The 24,151-nt window shown below is 41.4% G+C and overlaps 1 protein-coding gene across 10 annotated transcripts in view; it reads right to left on the bottom strand.

Moving 5' to 3' along the window:
* The window catches only part of TRPS1 (transcriptional repressor GATA binding 1), a 233,369-nt gene that overhangs the window by 119,701 nt on the left and 89,517 nt on the right, over positions 1-24,151 (bottom strand). For all 10 annotated transcript variants that reach the window (XM_035125582.2, XM_035125587.2, XM_035125588.2 and 7 more), the window contains one exon: positions 18,645-19,251. In XM_035125582.2, the coding sequence (XP_034981473.1) occupies positions 18,645-19,251 (607 nt within the window). The remainder of the gene's footprint in view (positions 1-18,644; positions 19,252-24,151) is intronic.

Here is a 24,151-nt window from a genome sequence, read left to right as displayed (position 1 = left end):
AATCTGTCCTTGATAATTTGTGTCAGCCTAGGCAGGGAATTTATGTGCTCCCCTAACCCTACCCCAAAACACACACTTAATGTTCAGTTCTCCCATACTGAAGTGGTGGTGGGGAATTCCTTCTACATCCCAGATCAAAGCGACTTAGGCTGCCGTTCTAACTGCACTTACCTGGGAATAGAGACTTGATTCTGAGTAGCCTTGGTTGGGGTTGCACTGTGAGTCACACCAAGACAGTCACGTAGCTGTTTGAGCCCTTCTTTTGAAGCTCTTCATACTCCTTTAACTGCTGTCCACACCCAACACCAATTAGCCTTAAGACCTCACTGATAGTTTCTGTTTCATAACTGCATGGATGCTGAGCATCCGTGAGAAATTCATCAAACATATCTCAGAGGTTCTTGGGGGGCAATGCTATTCTAAATGAAATTCTCATTTTTAAAGTATATCTGAATTCATTGCAAGTGGGGGGGGGGAGTCTATTTCCAGTAAGTTTATTACCATGTACATCACATTAAGGGAAGCCTGGGGCAGACATAATATATCCTATATTTACGTGGTTCCAAAGAGCTTTTTGAAATATTTATATATAATGTTTTATGTTGACTCCAGATGCTCCCTTTGTTGTGTTAGATAGGAATATCTGATGTTCATTAGCAGTTACCTCAGAAAAGATTCCTAGTTGCGTGCAAGAGGAAAATAGTTTGACGACTTGTATCAACAGATTTCCCAAACAAAGAAAATGTGCCCTTCGATTGATTTGGGGGTGCTATTCGTTTAAATCACATCATGCATTATGTATCATTTGTGCTTTTTTAAAAAAAAACCAACAACTACAAGTTAAAAGAAGGAGGCTAACATCATTAGGTCTGTTGTAGTGTTGCTATCCTGTGCCCCACATCATCATCCTTCCCAACTGTTGTTCAATGTGGCTGGCGCTGATGAGATTTGGAGTACAAAACCACCTAGAGGGCCACTCTGCACTAGAATACTGGAGTCAAATTCTCCTTACACCTTCAGGTGGTCACTGGGTCACTATATTTTACTTTTTTCACATTTATTTCCCACCTATACTCCAATAAGCGCAAGGCAGTACATACGGTTCTTTCTCTAGCTTTCGCCTTCTTCACAAGAACCTTGTGAGGTAGGTTAGGCAGGCAGATTGAACCCCCCCCCCCAAGTCACCCACATGAGTTTTCATGGTTGAGTGGCTTGGGTAAAAAAAAGGCAATGAATATACTGAACTGTAATCTCACAATTTACGGGGATCGAATGAGGATTTTGCCATATCATAGATAATGTGTCGATTATCCCTGGTCTCACTGGACAGAAACTCCACCAAAACTACAGGGAGACCAGAGCTCTGGAAGCAGAGAGAGGACATGTAAAAGCTCTTCCATCAATCACCTGAGTCAGCGTTCTATTCCAGGAGCCAAGTGAAATGTTTGGCAAAATTAACTAGAGCATCTCACAATGTAAGCTGGAAATCACGGGGTAGTAGATCAATTGAAATTAATGGACCTAACTTGGCTATGTTCATTAATATCTATGGGACCGCACTATGTGAAACTTAGTTGAATGCTACCCACGTCATTTTGAAAGCCTATTCAAGTCCAAACAGATTGTTGCAGCTGCAGTTATCATCCTTCTTTTTAGATTTCTGGAGATAAGACTTGAGAGGTCTAGGTTCAAGATCCTGCTCAACCATCAGGCCTTCCAGCTTTACATATCCACCTCATGGGGAATGGTGTGGAAAAAAGATCAAAGCAGCAATGCTAAGATACAGTGTGGCTGCTGAATGCCATTGATTTCCACAGAATTTGAACCTACTGTATATAAAAACTGAACAGCATTGCGTAATTGTAATTAATAACAATCCTCAAAGGCATCAGACTCCAAACTCATTTTTGTGAGAGTTTACAAAGGCTGAATAAAATCGCCACATGCACTTCTCTTCAGCTGAGAACATGCCAAACACATTTCAAGAAACCATCACTATTTTTCAAAAACGAGTGTTCTACACTCATTCAATGCTTCTTTTTCATCTTGTCATTGGCTGTGGAATTTGCAGTCAACTTAGTGACAGTAATCTCTCCCACCCCTTTCTGTCATTTCTAAGAAGGCACAGAATGCATGAGCCTGAAAAAATGAAATAATATTCAAGACCCTGAAGTGTTCAAACATACAATCTGTTAATAAGGCCTAGTGAAGGCTGTGTATGTGTGTGGAGGGGTTGGGGAGGGAGATATCATATCAAGAAAAGATCATCCCTATTTTGGAAATGAATGGATGCATGAAATTCTGCCATCCTGAGGGACAAAGAGGGTAACATGCAGTTGACAAACGTTAAAACACTGAGAAGTGACACTGTCATTTCGCTAGACCAGCATTACGAGCATGTTGTTTTTCCAGTTCCAACCTTATTTCCATAGGCTATTCACACCATCCTGACCTAGCATGACTAGTTGTAAAACCATTTGTTTGTGTCAAAAGTGTCATCACAGCTCAGTGAGCCACAGATGTCGCAGTGTTAAAAGACTGGATTAAAATAATAATAATAATGAAGAAATCAGCATTTATTGAACATTTGGTTTGAGTCATTAAGAATAACATGCTTTTCAGACTACAGACATATCCCTCTCGCACTGCCCAATTCTCTTTCTCTACCTCCCATCTTTCCTTCTAATTCCTGATTAGGATTTCAGCAGTAGGAGTTTCAGGCTTCAGAATCCTCTGTGTTCCCACAACATCAGGGACCCCAAACTAAGGCCCGGGGGCCGGATGTAGCCCAATCGCCTTTTATATCCGGCTCGCGGATGGTCCAGGAATCAGCATGTTTTTACATGAGTAGAAAGTGTTCTTTTATTTAAAATGCATCTCTGGGTTCTTTGTGGGGCCTGCCTGGTGTTTCTACATGAGTAGAATGTGTCCTTTTATTTAAAATGCACCTCTGGGTTATTTGTGGGGCATAGGAATTCATTCATTTCCCCCCCAAAAAAATATAGTCCGGCCCCCCACAAGGTCTGAGGGACAGTGGACTGGCCCCCTGCTGAAAAAGTTTGCTGACCCCTGCACAACATCCATACACTGGGAGCTGGGGGGGGGGTGCATCCCCACTTCCACAACGTAGTATTCTACAACAGTCATTCATGCTGTGGCTTGAAGACAGACACTCTACTGCTTCTATTGTCCCTAAAAGCTGTATCCAGAGCTGTATTCCTCAGTCCTTTCTTGTTACAGAAGGACTAGCTTCAGGGGCCTGACTCTTCCCCTTGTGCTTCTGAGGTTGCCTCTGTGGAAGTGGGTTGGCTCGATTGGGTTTTGCTCATGAAACCTTAAACACGATGTAAGAAAAGTCTTGCTGGCAGATCACGCCATTAATCCACCAGGTCCAGCATGCTAATTCCACAGTTACCGAACAGATGCCGTTCACTGGGAATTTTTTGTGCAGAGGTTAGATGGCCATCTGTCATGGATGTTTTAGTTGAGATTCCTTCACTGCAGGGGGTGGGATTAGATGACCCTCAGGGTTCCTTCCAACACTACAATTCCATGGTGCTATGAAAATTTAGAAGTAAGATCGTATACCTATGAAGCCCACTATGTTGTCTCCTGGGAAATGTAGCCAGTTGGTTTCTTAGATATATCATTTCTCCCAAAACTTGATAGGGATACTGTTTAGTACAGTGATGGCCAAACTTGGCCCTCCAGCTGCTCTGGGACTACAACTCCCATCATCCCTAGCTAACAGGACCAGTGGTCAGGGATGATGGGAACTGTAGTCCCAAAACATCTGGAGGGCCAAGTTTGGCCATCACTGGTTTAGTATATTAGTGAGATTATTTGAAAAGGAGCAGAAACGTTCGGCTCCCAGTTAACCAGCTACCCCAGGTGATCAAGGAAGAAGGCTGTTCCTACTCTAAGCTCCCGTCTGTCCACCACTTGCTTGTTCATGACCTCCATGCCGACAGAGCCGTACCAGAAGGTCCAGGGAAGCCCTTTAAAAGGCAAGGCTGCCCGTAAAACTGGCTGCGATTTCCAACACACGAACTCCTAACAGTGGGGCACTGTAGCCAATGCATGTCATGTTGCTATTACAGTCATATCTCCGGTTACAGCCGCTTCAGGTTGCGCTCTGTGCCGGACCCGGAAGTACCGGAACGGGTTACTTCCAGGTTTGGGCACGCTTTGTGCATGCGCCAAATCGCGACTCGCACGTGAGCAGACACGGGTTGCGAACGTGCCCCCCGCACGGATCACGTTCCCAACCAGAGCATCCACTGTACTGTTAGTAATCATCCCTGGTGATCAGTCTATTTTTTGTTTTATATGCTGTGTTACAGTGTGATCTAAACATACATAATCATAATTAATGCACACTGAGTTCAAATGACTTATTTGTGCTTTAATCACTGAGTTTAGGATTGCACTTCATGTTTCTGATACTTCTGTAACTGTATAAAGTACCCAGAAGCTGTGCCAAGCACTCCGAACGATGCAGCACGCATATTTTAACACACATTAACAGAAACTCTGTATGTGCAGCATTCACACAGATGTCCTGCCTAATCGCTCAGCAAACCCAAGTATGGGTATTGGGTTTTCTTGTCCCACAAATTCAAGGGTGGACCTCATACAAGAAACAAGTGACAACATGAAGGGTGCTGAAATACACACAAACCTCAGAAAAGGCCACTGAGTGATGTAGCAATTCTGGAGCCTACAAAACAGCCTGTTGCTTTTAAGAAGAAAACCCCTGAATGGACATGATTGCCAGAACTAGTACAAATGGGACTGGATTGTATCCTTATTTTCCCTTGCAACCTGGCCAAGAAATCTAATTTTCAGTTTGTACGCTATCAAGAATGCATAAGCAGATGGGCTCCGTTGAAACATTTCTTGCCATCTGCTGATAAACTGAAAGTGGAATGCTGTTGTTGTTTTTTATTTTTTTAAAAAATGACAGAAAACACTTTTTTCAGTCTGAAATATGGTAAAATGCCTTTTGGCAGTTCTCGTTATTGATTGCATTAAAGGCTGTATTGATCACACTTTGTTTTCAATCTAATAAATTATAGCCCTTCAGGTTGCAAAAATGTGCATGGCTATTCATGAACAGCTATTAGCACTCGCAGCTCTAATGCTAGCTGAAGCACATCACATTCTTCATGAGACATTTAAGTTTAGATCTCTTCGCTTGCAAAGAGCAACTGCAAGCATTCACTCTAATCTTTGCTTAACAGCGTGTCAGGGAAGAAATGTTTTAAAAAAACCTGTCCAAACGGCAAAACAGAGCGAGGGTAACATTTATTTCATTTAGCAGCAACAACACTTTTGTAGATAAGGATACATTTAAAGGCACAGTTGGGAATGTGTGTGCATGCTTTAATACTTTGCAAGAGAAGAAAAAGTGCAGATGATTATACTGGGCACTTAATTCAATTTCTTGAATAGCAGAATTGTAGAATTGGAAGAGACCCCAAGCTTCATCCAAGCCCCTGCAATGCATTCTGGTTAACAGAATCAATCCCCACTTTCATTTAAACAAACAGAAGAAAAGAAAGTAAGTTTATCCACAAACCTATGTTTTTACAATTACCATTGCTGGAATGGAGTGGATGATGTGTTCTATCTGTTGGTTTAATTTGTTTCTCCTCTTTAATAAAGCTTCAATTAAAGTGTAATTTTTTTAAAAAAAAATGATATTCAATTCCTTATTCATGAGAATCTATACTTGGACAAATCACATATGATAGCTTAGAACAGTGTTTCTCAACCTTTTTTGGGCCACGGCACACTTGTTCCGTGAAAAAAATGACGAGGCACACCACCATTAAAAAAGTTTTAAAAATTAACTCTGTGCTGCCCTATATTATAATTATGACTGTAAGAAACACTTGCCAAATATTGCTTTCTGGCGGGTCAGCACTGTGTATTGGCGGCCACCAGGCTCGTTTGCACTGAGCTTTGGGAAAGAGGAGGAGAAATATTGCTTTCCGGCGGGCTAGTGTTGGTTATTGGCGGCCGCCAGGCACGTGACAATGCAAATCGCCCTTCTCGTCGCCGCACGTCGCCGCACACCAGCCAGCGTCTCGCGGCACACTAGTGTGCCGTGGAACAGCGGTTGAGAAACGCTGGCTTAGAAGCCAGAGGACAGCTGAAAAATATTTTTTCTGGTCAAGAGTCCGAATTCAGTGTCCTACAGTGCTCTTTCCCATTTGCTCAAAGGTTAAGCACTTTAAAATACAATGCATTACAATAAAGGAGAGTCTAAATAATGCTAGTTACAGGTAGGTAGCCGTGTTGGTCTGAGTCGAAGCAAAATAGAAAAAAAATCCTTCAGTAGCACCTTAAAGACCAACTAAGTTTTTATTTTGGTATGAGCTTTCGTGTGCACGCACACTTCTTCAGATACTGAGATGCTGTTTCTAGCTGATGCCTTTTATTTATATTTCATTCTATCACATGGATAGAATAGTTCATCATATATATAATGTCTACAATTATACCAGCTGCAAACTTACCTGGGCAGAAATAGCCTGGCCTCCGTTACCCTGGGCTCTGGTAACCTCCATTTACATTACTTTAATGTGCTATAAGTGTAGATGTATTTGAAGACTATTTCGAAACTGAAGTTAGTAATCTAACAGATATATTCTGCAACACTTGGAACTTCACATTGCATTTGTGTTATTGCCAACTCCAATGGCTCACGATCCATTTCGAGGCCCAATTAAAAGTGCTGTTTTTGACCTGGAAAGCCTTTAGGATCGGGGTACATTTAGGACCACCTGTCTATATGTACCTACTTCTACATTCAGGTCTCCTGTGGAATACCTCCTGCAGGCACCACTGCCATCTGAGGTTTGGCGGGTGGCAGTGTCTCAGCTGTGGAACACTCTCCCCAAAGAGTGAAACTACTCAAGTCCCTCTTTGCCTGAAGAGGAATCCAAAGTCTGAAACAGGCTTCCTCAACCTCGGCCCTCCAGATGTTTTGAGACTACAATTCCCACCATCCCTGACCACTGGTGCTGCTACCTAGGGATCATGGGAGTTGTAGGCCAAAAACAGCTGGAGGGCCGAGGTTGAGGAAGCCTGGTCTGAAAAAAACACGGTCCATGATAGCTCACCATGCAGGTCCCAGGCCTCAGACCTCAAGCTTTAGGGTTTAAACCAGGCATCCCCAAACTGCGGCCTACAACTCCCATGCTCCCTAGCTAACAGGACCAGTGGTCGGGGATGATGGGAATTGTAGTCCAAAACATCTGGAGGGCCGAAGTTTGGGGGTGCCTGGTAAACTTCCCACTCTAATGCACGCACACAGGTGTTTAAAGAAGCATGTTAAATGGGTGTGTTCATTGCAGGAAGCACTGACGCAAGACAGATGCGCATGAAGCATACTCAGTGTGCCTTTGTATCCTGCCTTATCTCTGAGGCTGAAGGGAATGTTTATGTAAAACAACTATGGAGCATAGCAACTGCTGTGTTTCCAAATCTACACCCATCACAAAAACAAAAAAAGTCTCCTTCTTTGGAGGTCTTTAAGCAGAGGCTTGACAGGCATATGTCAAGAATGCTTTGATAGTGTTTCCTGCTTGGCAGGGGGTTGGACTGGATGGCCCTTGTGGTCTCTTCCAACTCTATGATTCTATGAAAAGTATACCTATGCATAAACACCAAATCTGAAAGTTGCCATGCACAGCCATTTTGGAGACCCCTCTCCCCAATTCTACAGCATCTGAGGCAGCTTTGGGGAGGCAAAGCCAAACTGATGAAGGGGCGGTTAAGTTTTCAGTCCTTGAAGGCATCAAAGGATTTCACAATAAGCCCAAATTTAAAACTTCTGCAAAGCCTAACATAGTTTTCCGTTACGGAAAAATCAGTAGGTCCAACACATGCTCTTTTGCTTTTAAAACCATTACGGTCGAGTCTATAAAACATTTGACTAATATCTCTGATCAGTGCCTGATGAGAAAAGGGGAGGAATGGAGTTTAGAATTTTAATTAAGAATAACCCCTCCCCTTCCATTTTGGTTCTTTGCAGCTAATAAACACACACACACACACACACACACACACACACACACACACACACACACACACCAAGCAAATGCCAAGTCACTTAGAAGAAGCAGAAGTCTCCCACATTTTAGCTGACATTAAGCTCCAGATGTAAAGTGTGACGTGTACAATGTTGTGTGTGTGTGTGTGTGTGTGTGTGTGTGTGTGTGTGTGTGTGTGTGTGTTTGCTTGTTAAGTAAAAACCTTTATCATGAAGGGTTGGAGGGATCTATGCTAATTTGTATGCCAGTGAACCATGTGACATGAAAGACTTTATGGCTCAATCTACATCCCTATGAAATTGAAATTATTAGTTTCAGACGTTTTAGCCCAATTGAATTCCAAATAGATTAAATTGGCTTAAATCTAAGTACTTTAACTGAGTACATTAGAAGCACTGCGTCAAGTAACACATTACAGCGAGATGAGTTGTCGGAGGTTCATTATCTCACCAAGAGTCAGCGGCTACCAGGATATACCCAAATACTGGCATGGGGGAATTCTGAGGTACCTGTTTCCAATTTTGTCCTCACAACAACCCTGCAAGGTAGGTTAGGCTGTGAGACAATGACTGGCCCAAGGTCAGTGAACTTCATGGCTGAGTAGCGATTTGAACCTGGTCTGCTAATAAATAAGTTTGACACACTAATCACTGTGCCATGCTGGCTCTCTAGACCAGGCATCCCCAAACTGCGGCCCTCCAGATGTTTTGGCCTACAACTCCCATGATCCCTAGCTAACAGGATCGGTGCTCAGGGATTATGGGAGTTGTAGTCCAAAACATCTGGAGGGCCAAAGTTTGGGGATGCCTGCTCTAGACCATGGGTAGGCAAACTAAGGCCCGGGGGAACCAGCGTGTTTTTACATCAGTAGAATGTGTAATTTTACAGGTGAAACTCGGAAAATTAGAATATCATCAAAAAGTGCAATTATTTCAGTAATGCAACTTATTATTATTATTATTATTATTATTATTATTATTTACAAATGCTTTCTTTTGGAAATTCCACAGTAATAAAACAAATAGTTACAAAAATAAACATCGCAATTGCATTTCATTAATTGCATTCCATTTATAATTGACCCGCCTAACGACAAATAATTACAATTACAACAAATTAAGGCTTGACATATCTTGCTTTGCATGTCATGCATCTATCTCATATATTGGTTTCACCTTTTAAGTTGCATTACTGAAATAAATGCACTTTTTGGCAATATTCAAATTTTCCGAGTTTCACCTGTATTTAAAATGCATCTCTGGGTTATTTGTGGGGCATAGGAATTCGTTCATTTCCCCACCCCCTTCAAAATATAGTCCCCCCCCCCACAAGGTCTGAGGGACAGTGGAAAAAGTTTGCTGACCCCTGCTCTATAGTTCAAGTGTTTCCCAAACATTGGTCTCCAGCTGTTTTTGGACTACGATTCCCATCATCCCTGACCACTGGTCCTGCTTGCTCAGGATTGTGGGAGTTGTAGTCCCAAAACAGCTGGAGATCCAAGTTTGGGAAACCCTGCTCTAGATGGATAAGCCATACGGTAAACACACATAAACAGCATACAGGAAATACAACTTTCTCCTCTCCCCCTGCCCCCGAGATGTATTTCAAGAGCCTTAGACCACAAACATGAAAGGCAGCTGGTAATGTACATGCATCAGAAGAACCTATAAATATTTTGAGATATTCTTCAAATGTCTTATACAGCCTATAATAGTTGTATATTAAGACTGTCTTTGATTTCATTGTTTTCCCCCTTGTACTATCTGCCTTGAAGCCTTTTAGTCATGTACAGACGGGAGAGGTGATAGCTTTGAAGTGCCCAAGCTGCAGCAAATATGCCTTTTTATTGTTGTTATTATTATGATTAAGTCTGAAGGGGTTTGCATGTGATTTGCTGCAACTTTAAAGCAAGCTCAAAGATTCAACGTAACTTCAAGGCTCCTTCGTAAAAAAAAAAAAAAATGTGGAGGTCGTTCAACTGAACAGAGACTAAACAGACAAGTACAGTGGAACCTCGGTTTTCGGACGTAATTTGGAACACCATTCGACTTCCAAAACATTTGAAAACTGAGGATCGACCCATTGAAAAAATGGAGAAAAAAGCCAGTCGACTTCCGAGGCACGTTCGAAAACGGAAGCAATTACTCCCGGGTTTTTGCTGTTCGGGTTCCGAATTGTTCAGCTTTTGAGACACTCGAAAACCAAGGTTCCACTGTAAATGTCCAGTGGCACCTTAAATACTAAGGTGTTTATTATGGGATAAGCTTGCATGAGCCAAAGACCACTTTGTCAGATCTGAATTTTTCTTATAATAATTTATAGGGTGAGAAGTTGGGGAAGCACCACGTGATCTACTTAAGCCCTCACAAGTCTCTTAAACAAATGATAAACTCCACACACGTGCACACACAAACACACATGCATATAAAGTTGTAGTGTTATTTTTAATTTCCTTTTCTGTGTGATAGTTTCCTCACTCCCTGCAAATATAGCGCAAATGAGTCATGATAGGGTTTGTTGGGTGTTTGGGTTTTTTTTGCTCCCAAACAGCTGTGATCAGATGCTATTTGCAGGAACAGCAACAGCAGAGATTTGCAGCCCACCTAACTAAAATTAGTTTTAAGTAACCAAACTTCTCATCTGAACATATGACTGCTCCATTTTTAATTTTAATAAAAATGGAATTTTCTCACACAATATAAATTTGTGGGCTCTTGAAAACAACACATTAATCAGAATCTATTTCCACAAAGTTTGTGTCTTCTAAACTAAAAGTTCCCTCTCACCAGAAAGCATGTTTTAAGATTTTTTTATGAAGAAATATCAATATAATGCAATCAAACTTGACATATTCAGGGTGGTATTTTGGCCACAGCAGAATGTGTGCAAAGTGGCTGGAATGTATAGGCTAAACTACCATTCCCCAACCTGGTGCCCTCCATATGTTTTGGACTGAAACTCCCATCAGTTCCAGCTAGCATGGTCAAATGTGAGGGATGATGGGAATTTTAGTTTGAAATATCTAGAAGGTGCCAGGTTAGGGAAGGCTGGGTTAAAGAAAAGTTAATGGGTTGGTTGTTTCTCTTCTCCTGGCAACAAACAAGAAAAGGTAGAAAGTAAGACATAACTACTGTAACACATTGCTTTGGAAGTGTAAAGTGCCTAGAGAACAGAAATGGAACACAAGGGTAATGATTTTCTAAACCAGTATTGGTTTCTTACATTTATAGAAGCAGGTTCAGGAAAGGCAACAAAATGCTGTGATATTGCAGCATAACGCATATGAGGCACACTTCCCACATCACCAGGCTTTCTTATCAAAAAGGGCATGTTTAAAGACTTTTCTAATTGGCTCTGCAACAACTCAATTTATCCAGCTAATTTTGAGTAAGCATTCAAAATGATGTTCTCAGCAGAATCTTATTTGTTCCCAACCCCTAGCAACTTTGGTATACACCAGGGGTGGCCAACTCCCAAGAGACTGCGATCTACTCACAGAGTTAAAAACTGGCAGTGATCTACCCCCCCCCCCCCCCGGAGGTTCAGGTCAAGGTTGTTGAGGTTTTTTTTAGGAAGGAAAGCCCTGTTTTGGGGGGGGGTCAGGTCAAAGTTGTTGAGCTTTTTAGGGGGGAGGAAAGCCACATTTTGGAGGGTGCAGGGCAAAAGTGTTGAGCTTTTCTTTAGGGGAGCCAAAATTGTTGAGCTTCTTTGGGGGGAGCCAGCGATCTACCAGTGATCTACCACAGATGTCCAGTGATCTACCGGTACATCACCATCTACCTGTTGGACGTGCCTGGTATACACTACTGCTCATGTCCACCACCACCCCAAGATAGGAGGGTTCAAACTTCTTTGCTCTGCAAACTGATTCTCTTTGTCCTTAAGGTTTTTTTATGTAACATCCAGACACTATATTATTATATCACAACGCCTGAATAATGATTTTACCACCCAATACATTTCTATGTGTTTCTTCTGGAAACATACCTAGCTGTGGCTGAGTAAATATCCAGAGGATGGATGAGGTTACCTCCCTAGCTGATAATGCCTGAGCTTGATCCACACAATGCAGATACGTACATCCACTTAGATGGGCTGGCTTAACATTTTAAATGTTGCTTTCTGATGAACTTTGATTACTCAGTCAAAGTTCTCCACTTGCACGCAAATTCAACCCGAGAGTTTTGAAGTTCTGTCTAAAGTAGTTTAAAACATAACAGGATTTTCAAGTTTTGGCCATTCAACAGCACGGTTTGCCCCCTTTTCTTTTTAAATTTGGGGGGTGTGTGTTTGTCATCCATCTAGCATTTGACACCAAATGTTTCCAATCAGTTTCTTTAACACTTTCCTGGTTCGGCGATTATTTTAGGGTGGTTGTTCTCTCTCCCCCCCCCCCGGATGCAGTTTATACTTAGAAGTTAAGTTCTCCCCATCCCCAAACACTGAATTGTGGAAACAGGTGCTTCTAACAAAGCCAAAGGAGTTCGGCAGTGCTTTGACCCAACATAGCTATGTGCATTAGTAAGACACGGCACCCGCTGAGTTTCCTTCAGTTAATTAGAGAACCCGTATGGCAAGGAATAGCCTTGACTATAAATACTTCCTGAAAGATCCCTAACAGAGTCAAAGGAAATGAGGGGAAAATGAAATGCAGCTAAAGGGAAACTATTTCAGATGTTCCTCCTTTCAACAGCTATGATTTTGAGGATAGTGAGGCCTGGGTTGCATTGTGCGAGATCTTTCTGAGAAACCAAAAGCTAGCGCAGAAATAATACGCACAAAATTGGGGAATTCGTTAAAATGCTTCTTAATTCTATTGGTTTCCAAAAGTCAGAAATAACGTCGAAGTGTTCATTGGGTGTACCCCTAGCTAAGTGTGCATAGGACTGAAGTCTCTTTCCTACTGATTTCGAAGTGTGAACTGCCTTCTTAAAAGTTTCCCATTCACAATCAATGGGACGTCAAAGAAGATGTATTTTCTGTTTACTGTATCCATATTCCTTTATACAAGCCAGAGGCAGGGAACCTTTTTTTAAAAAAGCCTAAAGGACACACATACCCTTTGTGGGCAACACAAAGCTATGAGGGAGGGACACGAGCCAAAAGCGGACATAGCAATGAATATAAATTTTACCTTTGCACATTAGCCTAGTTTCTACACATATTTCTTTCTATCCTCAGTCCAGGGAAGCAAGAGTTCAAGGACACATTCCATCCTGGCAAAAACATTCAGGGAGGATGTGAAGCAAGACTGGAGAAAGGTATTGCATAGGGTAAGAAGATAGCGAATAATAAATTATCCTTAAACTGCAACTTCGCCTCCCCCCCCAAAAAAAAAATCAGATCGAATACAGTAAGTTAGAACTCTATTAGATTGACTTTTTCTTGTGCCAGTGGTTTCCTACAGGTCATTATTTCAAATGCTTTATTAATATACTTCCAGTCTGCACAAACTGCAGTCGTTCATGCATTTGCCCTATGTTGTTATGGGAATTCTGGTGTGGTGGGAGCTACTGCTGTTCTCACTTCAGCTAAGGCAAGAGCCTGGGAGCAAAGCTTTTTCTCGTATCACAACTTCACACTCATTCAAAGCTTGCTATTGCATGGAAGGTGAATTGGGCGAGTATGAAAAGAATATGCTGCCTCTCTTAGAGGTTCCAATAAATAACCCATCAAACTCATCCTTTGCTACTCTTTTTTTTAACACAGACCCCCAGCTGTATACTGCCTTCTTAAAAATTAGCCGCAAATAATTTGAGCCAAATACTGGCCCCCTCCATCATGTATCCTGCTGAATGGCAAGGAGACAAGTTTGCAATTCCATAGTTTCCTCCAGTACCACTGCGTGAAGCAGAGGCATAGCGGGGGGGGCACTGGGCGCCACACCACGGGCGGTGGCACTTACCATGGGGCCTGCAGTGTGCCAGAGCCACATCTCTCCTGGGAGTAATGCGGTGGCTCAGGTTTCTACAGGTTTTGCACTGCCTGAAATGACAGTGTGGGGCTTGCGTCTGCCCACTGCCTCCCCCTCAGCCACCCTACAGCTACCTATGCCACTATTGTGCAGGGAAAGAGCTACCCCAGAACCCAGAGGTATGCGTTTGCATAATGTACTGGTTTAAAAAATGAGCTAAGGAGTCCCCGATACGATCATTACCTGATGCAGACAACCACTTTTCAGCCTCAACCCTTCTTCCCACATATGCAATATGGGAATAATAAAGCCAACCTACTTTACAGCTTCTTTGTATAACTGAGATGATTTATGTTAACCAAACTCAGAGTAGACCCACTGAAATCAATGAGTCCATTGATTTCAACTGGTCTACTCTTGAGTACAACTCAGTTGGATATGCCCCATATGTTAAAATACTTTGAGCACTGAGAAAAAGCATTATATAAAATACTAAATATAATTAACCAGGCAACTTGCTTTATTTGAAATCAATTTAGCATGCTTGCCCAGGGAAAAAAAAGAGTTCTCAAAGCAGTAAACAAGGTTGCTTCACTCAGTCGCTACTAAAACAGCAGCCAAAGCTTCCTCTACCACTCAAAAGAACATTTTTGCATATCAATAGACTCATCCTGTATCAACAAACCTTTAAAAGATAAATTGCAGCCAGGCGAAAGAAGAAAGGGATAGAAATATCGACATTGTAGTGCGCTGGAAGATATTTTTGTGCTTGGTTTTCTAAAATGTAAAAAAACATCCTAGGGAAACAGTGGGGAAAATACTAACTAAAATGAATTCATTCTACCCAATATTCTACAACAACTTTCTGGTATATGTTCACTTTCTACACAGTTGAAAATCTCGAAAAATCTCTACATTGGCACAATGCCCAGTGCTTTTTTTTTCTGGAGGGAGCAGGGGTACACATACCCCTAAACATTTTGTACTTTTGTCCATTTACTGTATTTATTTTTCCCAATCTGAACTATAAAATGTTGATTTTCTGGGGTCAAAATGAGAGTACCCCTAAACATTTTTTAAAGAAAAAAGCACTGATATGCCAAACTATAAATGGTTCTCCTTTGACATGGTAAATTATTGTTTTTTCAATCCCTAGTTAAGGATTGATCACCAAGCAGGATTTGAAACCATGGTTTCAGTTGAAATAAGAAAATATTTGCATGTTAAAATCAATTAAGATAACTAATGCCATTGCCCACCCCTAGGTGTTATGCCATACCAAACAAATGCCTGTAATCCCCCTGCCTCATTTTTGTAGTCTAAGATATGAAGCAGAAACATGTTTCTGAACCTTATGGTTGGACACAACTTTGTACAAACCAGCATTAAAAAATTGGCTCTAGATGTTGATCACCACACAAAAACAAACGCACAAGCCTGCCGCATGAAGAATTCATTTACCAAAAGTAATAGCAGAATTCATGTCCCTGTGTATGCTGATGAATAGTAACATGAATAAATTGTGTATATTTATTTATCTACCTACCTGCATCTAGCTGCGGGGTTTTCCTATAGCTGGAAAGGAAGAAGAATAAGCCTTCCCAAACTCCCCGTTTGCTGAATTTCCTAACTAAAGATGAATGCTGTTCCAATGTGTCCATCCCTCCAAAACATTAGCCTCAGCTCTAGCAGCGAAAATGCCACAGGTCAATTGCACACTGGTGTATCTGCACACAAATGCTCACTTAACTGCTAGACAACCCCATAGCTGGGAGATGCACTGCTCTGCAGAGAAGGCAATAAAATCAAGGATTTGGTTCCTATTTTGACATGGATCTGCTTTTTGACTTTCTTTGGTGTATTTATAGCACCTGCTAAAATGTTCATGTGTTTCTGCTTTGCCCATCTTTAGAATTCTTTGATATCTAAAGGTAAAACAAAAAGCTATGTCTCTTATTCCCACACCCTGTCCAATAATTACATGGTTACCAACTTCATTTAGATACTTTAAACAAACAAGCAATCAACATGCAAAAAGATAGATTTGTTTATTTGAAACTCCCCAAATGTTTGCCCGCACCCCAGAATAGCGAACATCAGGCTTTTCTGCAAGGAAGAAGCTTTGCTCCTCAACATGCAATGTTCTCGTTCGTACTAGTACTGAATTTATTTGAAATCTAATCTTGTAAAACTGAAGAGGTTTGCTAGCCGAAGATATTTTATTTAAAGACCTCCTGCTGCTTCCCAAGGCCAGCACAATACTTTTTGCAGCCTGACGCAGAGCTGCCATTGGCAACCTTCTTCAAGTCAAGGTACATAGTACCTATGGCTGGTCAAATTATTTTGACACCTAAGGCAAAAAAAATCCCCTTTCCTCCTTGCTCACTTGCCAAATATAATATTTTATACCACTCCAATCCATATCAAAATATGCAAGAATGCTACAACCCTCTCCACAATATTGCAATATTATTGAGTAGCAGGGCTGTCCCAATACCACAGAATGGCACCCCCTCCCCTGCAGGGAAGAACGGGTTAGTGAAGATGTACATTATGAACAAAGGGAGAATACATTGGTATCTCTGCCCCTGTAGATCATGCCCCCTGAGGTTGCCTCACCTTGCCTCATGGGTGGGCCGGCCCTGGTGCGTGCTAAGAATTAATAAAACATACTGCATAATTGGCATGGCTCAGTTTATTCTGAATATTTTCAATTTAGATTGAAGGGCTAGCTGCTCTAACAACAGAACCCTTATTTTTGTTTTGTTTTTCTTTCGAGAGAAAATAGGTCAGCTATTCTCAGTTAGCTCTCTCAAATGCTTCTTTTTCTCTGAACAAAGCTCTCCTTCGGTATGTTTCCCAAATAAACCCAAATGAAATATGTTGAGGTTGGACTTTGTGATGTGAGCGTTCCATACACATAGAGCAAGCCCAACAGGTAAGCAAAGATTAGAACCACTCCATACTTCACTGGAGAAAACTGAACTACACTTTCAGTGCCGAATCACACTGAATAATGTTGACTGGACTCATTCATTAGGCAATCAGTTCTTGGTATCTCCAATTTGGGATCATTTTGAGCCAGATCTGTAATGCCTACTTCCTGGCAACGCTACAGCAAAAAACCGTGGATGGTGGCAATGGGGGAAAGAATATCTGCGTCATCTAAAGTTGACCTGTAAAAAAACTGTGGTACATGTAACTTTTTTTTAAAAAAAAAGCCCAGGGCTTTAACCTTTTAGCTTCTGGGTCATTGCTGAACTCAGTATTGAGCATACCATGAAATAAGGAACTTCATTAGATCCAAAAATGGGCACAGTGGAACCTCGGTTTATGAACACCTCAGTTTATGAATTTTCGGTTTACGAACACCGCAGACCCATCTGGAACGGATTAATTCACTTTCCATTACTTTCAATGGGAAAGCTTCAGTTTATGAATGCTTCAGCTTATGAACAGACTTCCAGAACCAATTACACCCATGCTTTGGGTTAAGTACGCTTCAGGTTGAGTACTCCGCGGACCGACCGTCTGGAACAGATTAATCCACTTTCCATTATTTTCAATGGGAAAGTTCGCTTCAGTTTATGAACGCTTCAGTTGAAGTACTCCGCGGACCGACCGTCTGGAACAGATTAATCCACTTTCCATTACTTTCGATGGGAAAGTTCGCTTCAGTTTATGAACAGACTTCCGGAACCAATTGTGTTCATAAACCGAGGTACCACTGTAATATTAAGCCTGGCTATGTGACTGTTTATGAGTTCTTAGAAACATAGGAAGTTGCGTTATTCAGACTTGGGCTATTAATCTATATAGTTCAGTGCTGTCTACACCGACTGGCAATGGCTCTCCGGGGTTTCAGAAAGAGGTCTCCCCAGCTTCACGTGGAGACGTAGGGGATTGGACTGAAACCTTATGAAAGCATAAGGTTCCCTGGCACCCCTGAGCCACTGCCCTTCTTCCAATATAACACTGGCAGGAAGGTAATATGTTATAAAACACATTAAATTTATAGGAGCCCACAGCTTCATACACACACACAGGTAGGCCTGCAATAGGCATAGGTTTGTTTCTGAGGATTCAACAAAGATGCTTATGCAGTACGGAGTACAAAGGTTTCACCTCCTCAATTCCTAGTTTCCCACACAACCAAACAAGCGCCAAATGTTATATTTAATTACACCATGTGTTGTACCTTTTAATAAAATAAAATAAAATCTCAGACCTACTTTTTAATATTATTTGACTCAGGTTTCACGTTTTCAGCTATTTGATCCAGTGACGGTTTGCTTAACTGTGTACTGTCAAACCACCTTAAAATTTAGAAGGTGATTAGATGCTTTAGTGCAACAGATGTGCAGCCTTCTGGGGTTCTGTGCTTTTCTTTTCCAAATGTAACATCACCTTGCAAAATCAGCAGGAATGATTAACTCAGTACAACCAAATTTAATGGCAAAGGCAAACAAAGATCACTTACTACTACTGCAACTAGCACGTGTAGCGTTGTACAAATGCTCTTAAAACGATTCCTTTACAATCTACTCATGTAAGTCTGAATTGCTTCAAGTACCAACATCGGTAATGTGTGCTTGATTGCTGAGAATCAGCTCGGAATAAACGAACCATAAATATGCACAGACAAAAATAAAAATAGAATTTCCTACCCGTAGGAGGGACTGAGATTCATCCTTCGCCTTGTTATCACCAGATCCAGGATATGGCTGAGGGAGTGGTCCAGCTTTCTCTCCGCTTCCTTGGGGCACCCCTTGCAGGAACCCCTTGGTCTCAACAGGCAAGCCATAAACAGGCCGTGCAAGATGGGCAGCTTCTACGTTTGGACTATCCCTTAAGGGCTTTGGCTGCTCTTGGCCCACAGACACTGTGGTCAGAAGGCCCAAGCTTGTTTGGGTAAAGGAAGGGCTCCCCCTCAAAATGTCCACTCCTCTCCAAGTTGCACCACGATGATCGTCACTGGACCCATCAGGCCAACATTTCTCCTTCAGTACTTCCTTCTCGTCCAGCTTTTCCCTCTTCACTATACTTTCAGAGACAGGCTCTCCCAGTTTGGGGTCTGCACTGATCAGGCTATAGACCTTTAGGTCAATTTTGGGCTCTTCCTTGAGAGCAGCAGCCACCCCATGGCTATCTTCCCCATTGGCTGTGGTGATGTCCACCTCTTGGCAGTGCACAGTGTTGAAGTGCTCCAGTAGGGTTTGAGTATCAACAGCTGTGAAGCTGCACTGACGACATTTGTAACAGTTATGGACTCTCCTGATAAGAGAAATGAAAGCAAAATTAATATTGCATAACCTACATCCATTTATTTCCCCAAAGAAACCAAAAATGCATAGAAACAAATATTTCCTGTTCCAGTAGCTTTTAACCATTCCAGCACTAGGTCCAACCTTTAAACCCAACATGCCAAATCGTATTTACTCTTCATTATTTATCTTCATTCTATCTTTCATTATATATCTACCGTTATTCTGTTCTAGGTCTGTTCTTCACTCTATTTCTCTTTTCTATCTCCTTCCCTAATCCTATGCAGGCACTATTGGTCCTGTACTGACAAAATGCAAGAGCGAGAATGCCCTCAATGTCACATGTTGCTTTCCAGGTGTCTCCCCACACACTGCAAACATCTGTAGGGAGTGGCCTTCAAGTGTATTGAATTAAGTGTGTGAATTACAATCCAAGTGATCTGGAAGCACAAATGGCCAGGGTTCCAATTCTCACGGAAGTCTCCATGTGCAAAGTCCCACTCCCCACAGATATTTGCACTGTACACAAAGGCACTGGGATAGGATCCAGCAATGTGAGGGCCAAGGCTAAAGTCTTGAAATAATAGTAATAGTAATAATAATAATAATAATAATAATAATAATAATGTGTGAAGTAAATTTCTATTGATAAACAGGAAAAATTACAACAGGTAACATTGTTTAGTCATTTAGTCGTGTCCAACTCCTCATGAACCCATGGACCAGAGCACAACAGGTAATACAAGCTTTGAAAAGAAACTATCTGTATTTAGAACGTACTGTAGAATAATAATAAAAATTCAACACTTTATTTAAAACTGCTGCAAATTGAGGAGAACCAAATTAGTCTCTACTACCCTGTGTTAGTCTTGTGGCACCTGAAAGACTAGCCTACATTTATTTGGGAAAAAAGCTTTAATGGACTAAAGTACAAAAGCTTAGACCAGAGGTAGTCAACATCGCCCCCTCCAAATATTGCTAGTCTACAATCCCCAAGACCCAAACAGAGTTAACTTTGCTAAGCGTGTCAAGTGTTTAAGCTTAAGCCAAGAAACAGTATTTTTCATGAAATTGAATATTAATATGCATCCAAGATTTGAGAACCACTGAAGAAACCCAGAAACCATTGTGGGAGTGAGCTATCTGCTAACCCCGACCAAAGGGCCCCGTTGGGGGCGAATAGCCAGGGCGAAACAGGTTGAAAACGCCGGCACCCTGTCTGCCTACATCTTCACCCACAGCTTCTACAACATCTATCTACAATTCTACCGGTATTTTTTGATAACATCAAACTTACGTCTGTCGGCATCTTTATGAACTGATTTGAAGGAAAAGAGCGAGTTTAATATTATAAAATATAACTGAAGTAGACATTAAGACTAACTCAAAAATTTGAAAAAAGTTATCAGAATCAGATATCGAAAGTTGTTTTTTGTTTCTTGTTTTGGTAGTTGGTAGTCTCAGTGGCTTTTGCATATAGTTTTGTATTTTAATGTATAAATTTACTTTGAAATTATTGCGTGTCGCCCATGTGTTGCATGCTTTATTATAGCCTACAATCCCCGCCAGCCTCAGTATGTATGGGCAATGGTCAGGAATCATTGGAAGCTGGGAACCAAAAACATATAAACTACCCTGGTTTATGACAGAAGTTTTTTTAAGTCTTTAAGGTGCCACAAAACTGTTGTAGCCGCATGCTAGCATAGCTACCCCTATAGGGATTATATTATTTCAGTCCATCTCTGCCACTTCCCGAAATCTCAATACCAAGGTTCTTTTTTTAGATGAAGAGTTAAAAACACGGCATATGAAGAAATGTTGGGTGCCCCAACATTTAGTGGTATAGATTTATAATAATTTGTGCTCAGAACATACTGATTGAGAGAGACATCAGAAGGCAATGTAGTGACAGCAGAAGCCACATATGGCAGAAGCTTGCGGGGTCTAATTCATGGGTTGGCAAACTAAGGCCCAGGGGCCGGATCCGTCCCAATCGCCTTCTAAATCCGGCCCACGGACGGTCCAGGAATCAGCATGTTTTTACACGAGTAGAATGTGTGCTTTTATTTAAAATGCATCTCTGGGGGTTTTGTGGGGCCTGCCTGGTGTTTTTTACATGAGCAGTGTGTGTGCTTTTATTTAAAATGCACCTCTAGATTATTTGTGGAGCGTAGGAAATAAGGTCTGGGGGACAGTGGACCGTCCCCCTGCTGAAAAGTTTGCTGACCCCTGAGTCTCTAATTTATAAACCTAGCATCCCAATGTCCCCTTGCAACTCGTTTCCCACTCACTCCCAGCCATACAGACACTCCTATCTCCATGCTCTATGTTCAGTTTTAGACTGGTACTAAATTAATTGCTACGGGTGCGCTCCACCTCCATTGTCACAGAGAACATGTGCACCATATTCTACCTTCACTGTCTGAGACAGTATAATTCTAAATACCATTTCCTGGGAATCACAAATGGTGAAAATGCTGCTGTTCTCAGGCTCCCCATGGGAACCTGGTTGGCCAGTGTGAGAGCAGTGCAGGATTAGATGAGTTTCTGGATTGATCCAGCAGACATTTCTTAGGTTCTTAAGTTACCTGTTCTGGCCCTGACACCTGTTGTGGGATTTTGTTGTTATTTGCTTGTTTCTTTGCTGGTTTAATTAAATGTGTTTGAAGTCTTATCGGAGCAGCTACAAAAACGGTGTTCACATCAGCAATGGAAATAATAGTCAGCTGTGGAAACCAAAAATAGTTCTATTTTTTAACAAATGGATGTTAGAACTCATGAGAGTTGTGCAAAATTATAGACACTCCCTTGTTCTATTACCATATGTGTACATAGGCAAAAACTGGATGCATGTCATGAAAACTTATTTTTGTTGGATTTTTTACCCCACAGGAAAACAGTCAAACCTCGGTTCCCAAACACCTCCGTTATTGTACGTTTCGGCTCCCAAGCGCCAAAAACCCGGACGTAAATGCTCCAGTTTTTGAACGTTTTTTCGAACCCAAACGTCCAATGCGGCTTCCTCTTGAGTACAAGAAGCCATGCCTTGGTTGTCAAATGTTTCAGAAGTTGAACGGTCTTCCAGAACAGACTACGTTCGGCAACCGAGGTTTGATTGTAATCCTTCAAAATAATTGTCTTTATCGTGATTCAATTTATTTTGCAAATACAGGGTTTGTGCATGCACATGAAAGCTCATACCAATGACAAATTTAGTTGGTCTCTAAGGTGTACTGGAAGGAATTTTTTAATATTGTGAACCTGTGATATACACGTAATATGTTGCATATATACAATATACAGTTCATTAAAAACAAATTGGAGCACAGTGAGCCATTGGAACTAAAACTGAATAATTCAAATGCAATTGCTCTTTGCAGGAAACAAATACTGTATATTCCTGCATATAAGACTACTTTTTAACCCAGGAAAATCTTCTCAAAAGTCGGGGGTCGTCTTATACGCCGGAATAGGTAATATTTGTTCTTTTATGGAAATTATCAAGGTTTTTATTTAAGAGACTTGTCTTTTTAAAAGCAAGAGACCTGATTATGTGGTAGAGTACTACACAGTGCTGTGAAATGTGGGGCAGGGGAGGGGGTTGAGAGAAACTTGGATCAATCATAAAACTTCAACTAGGAAAGCAGGGGAATTACCTAATATGCAATCTCCAGTACAGGCAATATAAGTGTCTTATATACCTTAGAATAACACACATGCCTATTTTCATTCAAGCAGACCATGCAAAGTACTGTATTACTGAACTATGTAAAACATATGTTCCCACATTGGAACAATATGTTGCCAATTTCCTGTGTATGCCATAGTAACAGAACACGTTTTATGAGCTAACATGATACTGTTTTATTAGCATTACAGTAGCACACAGAGTTCCCAGTCAGGATCAGGACCCCGGAGTGAGAGGATTTGTAATAAAATGGATTTACTGTTCCCCCCCCTCCAAAAAAAGCTCTGTCCTGTACCAAAGCATGCACAAATCTGCAAGCAAATCCTTATTCCAAAAATGCACATGCAGAAACCCATCTCATGTATTGGAGTTCAACAATACTAAGGGATGTGTACGCCACACAACAATGTTCCTGTGCAAGGATCATATCTGGGTAAGGAAATAAATATTGTTCCTAAACAAGCACGTAAATTCACAATGCATACAATTTTGCCACAAATACAGTGCAGTTTCAGCAGCTTTCCCAAACCGCGTACTTAAAATGGCAAAATACGTATGAATGTGTGTACATATGTGCTTTCTCCCAAACATAAATTCTCCCCACCCACAAGCACCATGTTTTTGTGTAGGAAAAATTGCCACATATAAAGCAAACCGGGCCAAATTAAGTGGAGTGGGAGAGTAGAGGAAAGGAGCCCTGGACTATGTTATACAGGACCAAACACTTGTAAGAAATGTGTTATTGCCATAGCAACACTAGTTGCTGGAAAAATGAATGAGGAAATCTAGTCCAACTAAAGCCAGTGGCTAGGCTCCTACTGTCGTTGTTAAGAACTGCATTTGGCTCATGAGCACACCCCTCCTTTTAACAAGAGCTGATCCTTTTCCTCCTGCATATTATAATATACTAGAGAGTTTTTAAGATAGTGAAACTGAAAGTAGATGAGGCATGCCAAGATGCAGTTCACACCCTAGAAAGGAAGCTCAGATAGTGTCACAGTTCCTGGGTTTTAAGTGCACAGCAAAGGCAGGAAACCTACTAGAAGGGAGGTCTGGAAGTAAGGAAATAGGCAGACAGGCAATAAGGAAGAGTCTGGAAGAAATGCACAGAAAGCTTCCCATAGCAATAATTTGCCCAGCAACCTCTGTAACTTAGTAGCAGGCAAAGACATTGGATTGGCTCTCTGGGATCATAAGATTTCAATATTTAGAACGTTGTAAT

Source organism: Zootoca vivipara, chromosome 8 (genome assembly GCF_963506605.1).
Source record: "Zootoca vivipara chromosome 8, rZooViv1.1, whole genome shotgun sequence".
Taxonomy (NCBI): domain Eukaryota; kingdom Metazoa; phylum Chordata; class Lepidosauria; order Squamata; family Lacertidae; genus Zootoca; species Zootoca vivipara.
Note: the sequence above shows the minus strand (reverse complement) of the source record. Positions and strands in the feature narration are given on the sequence as shown.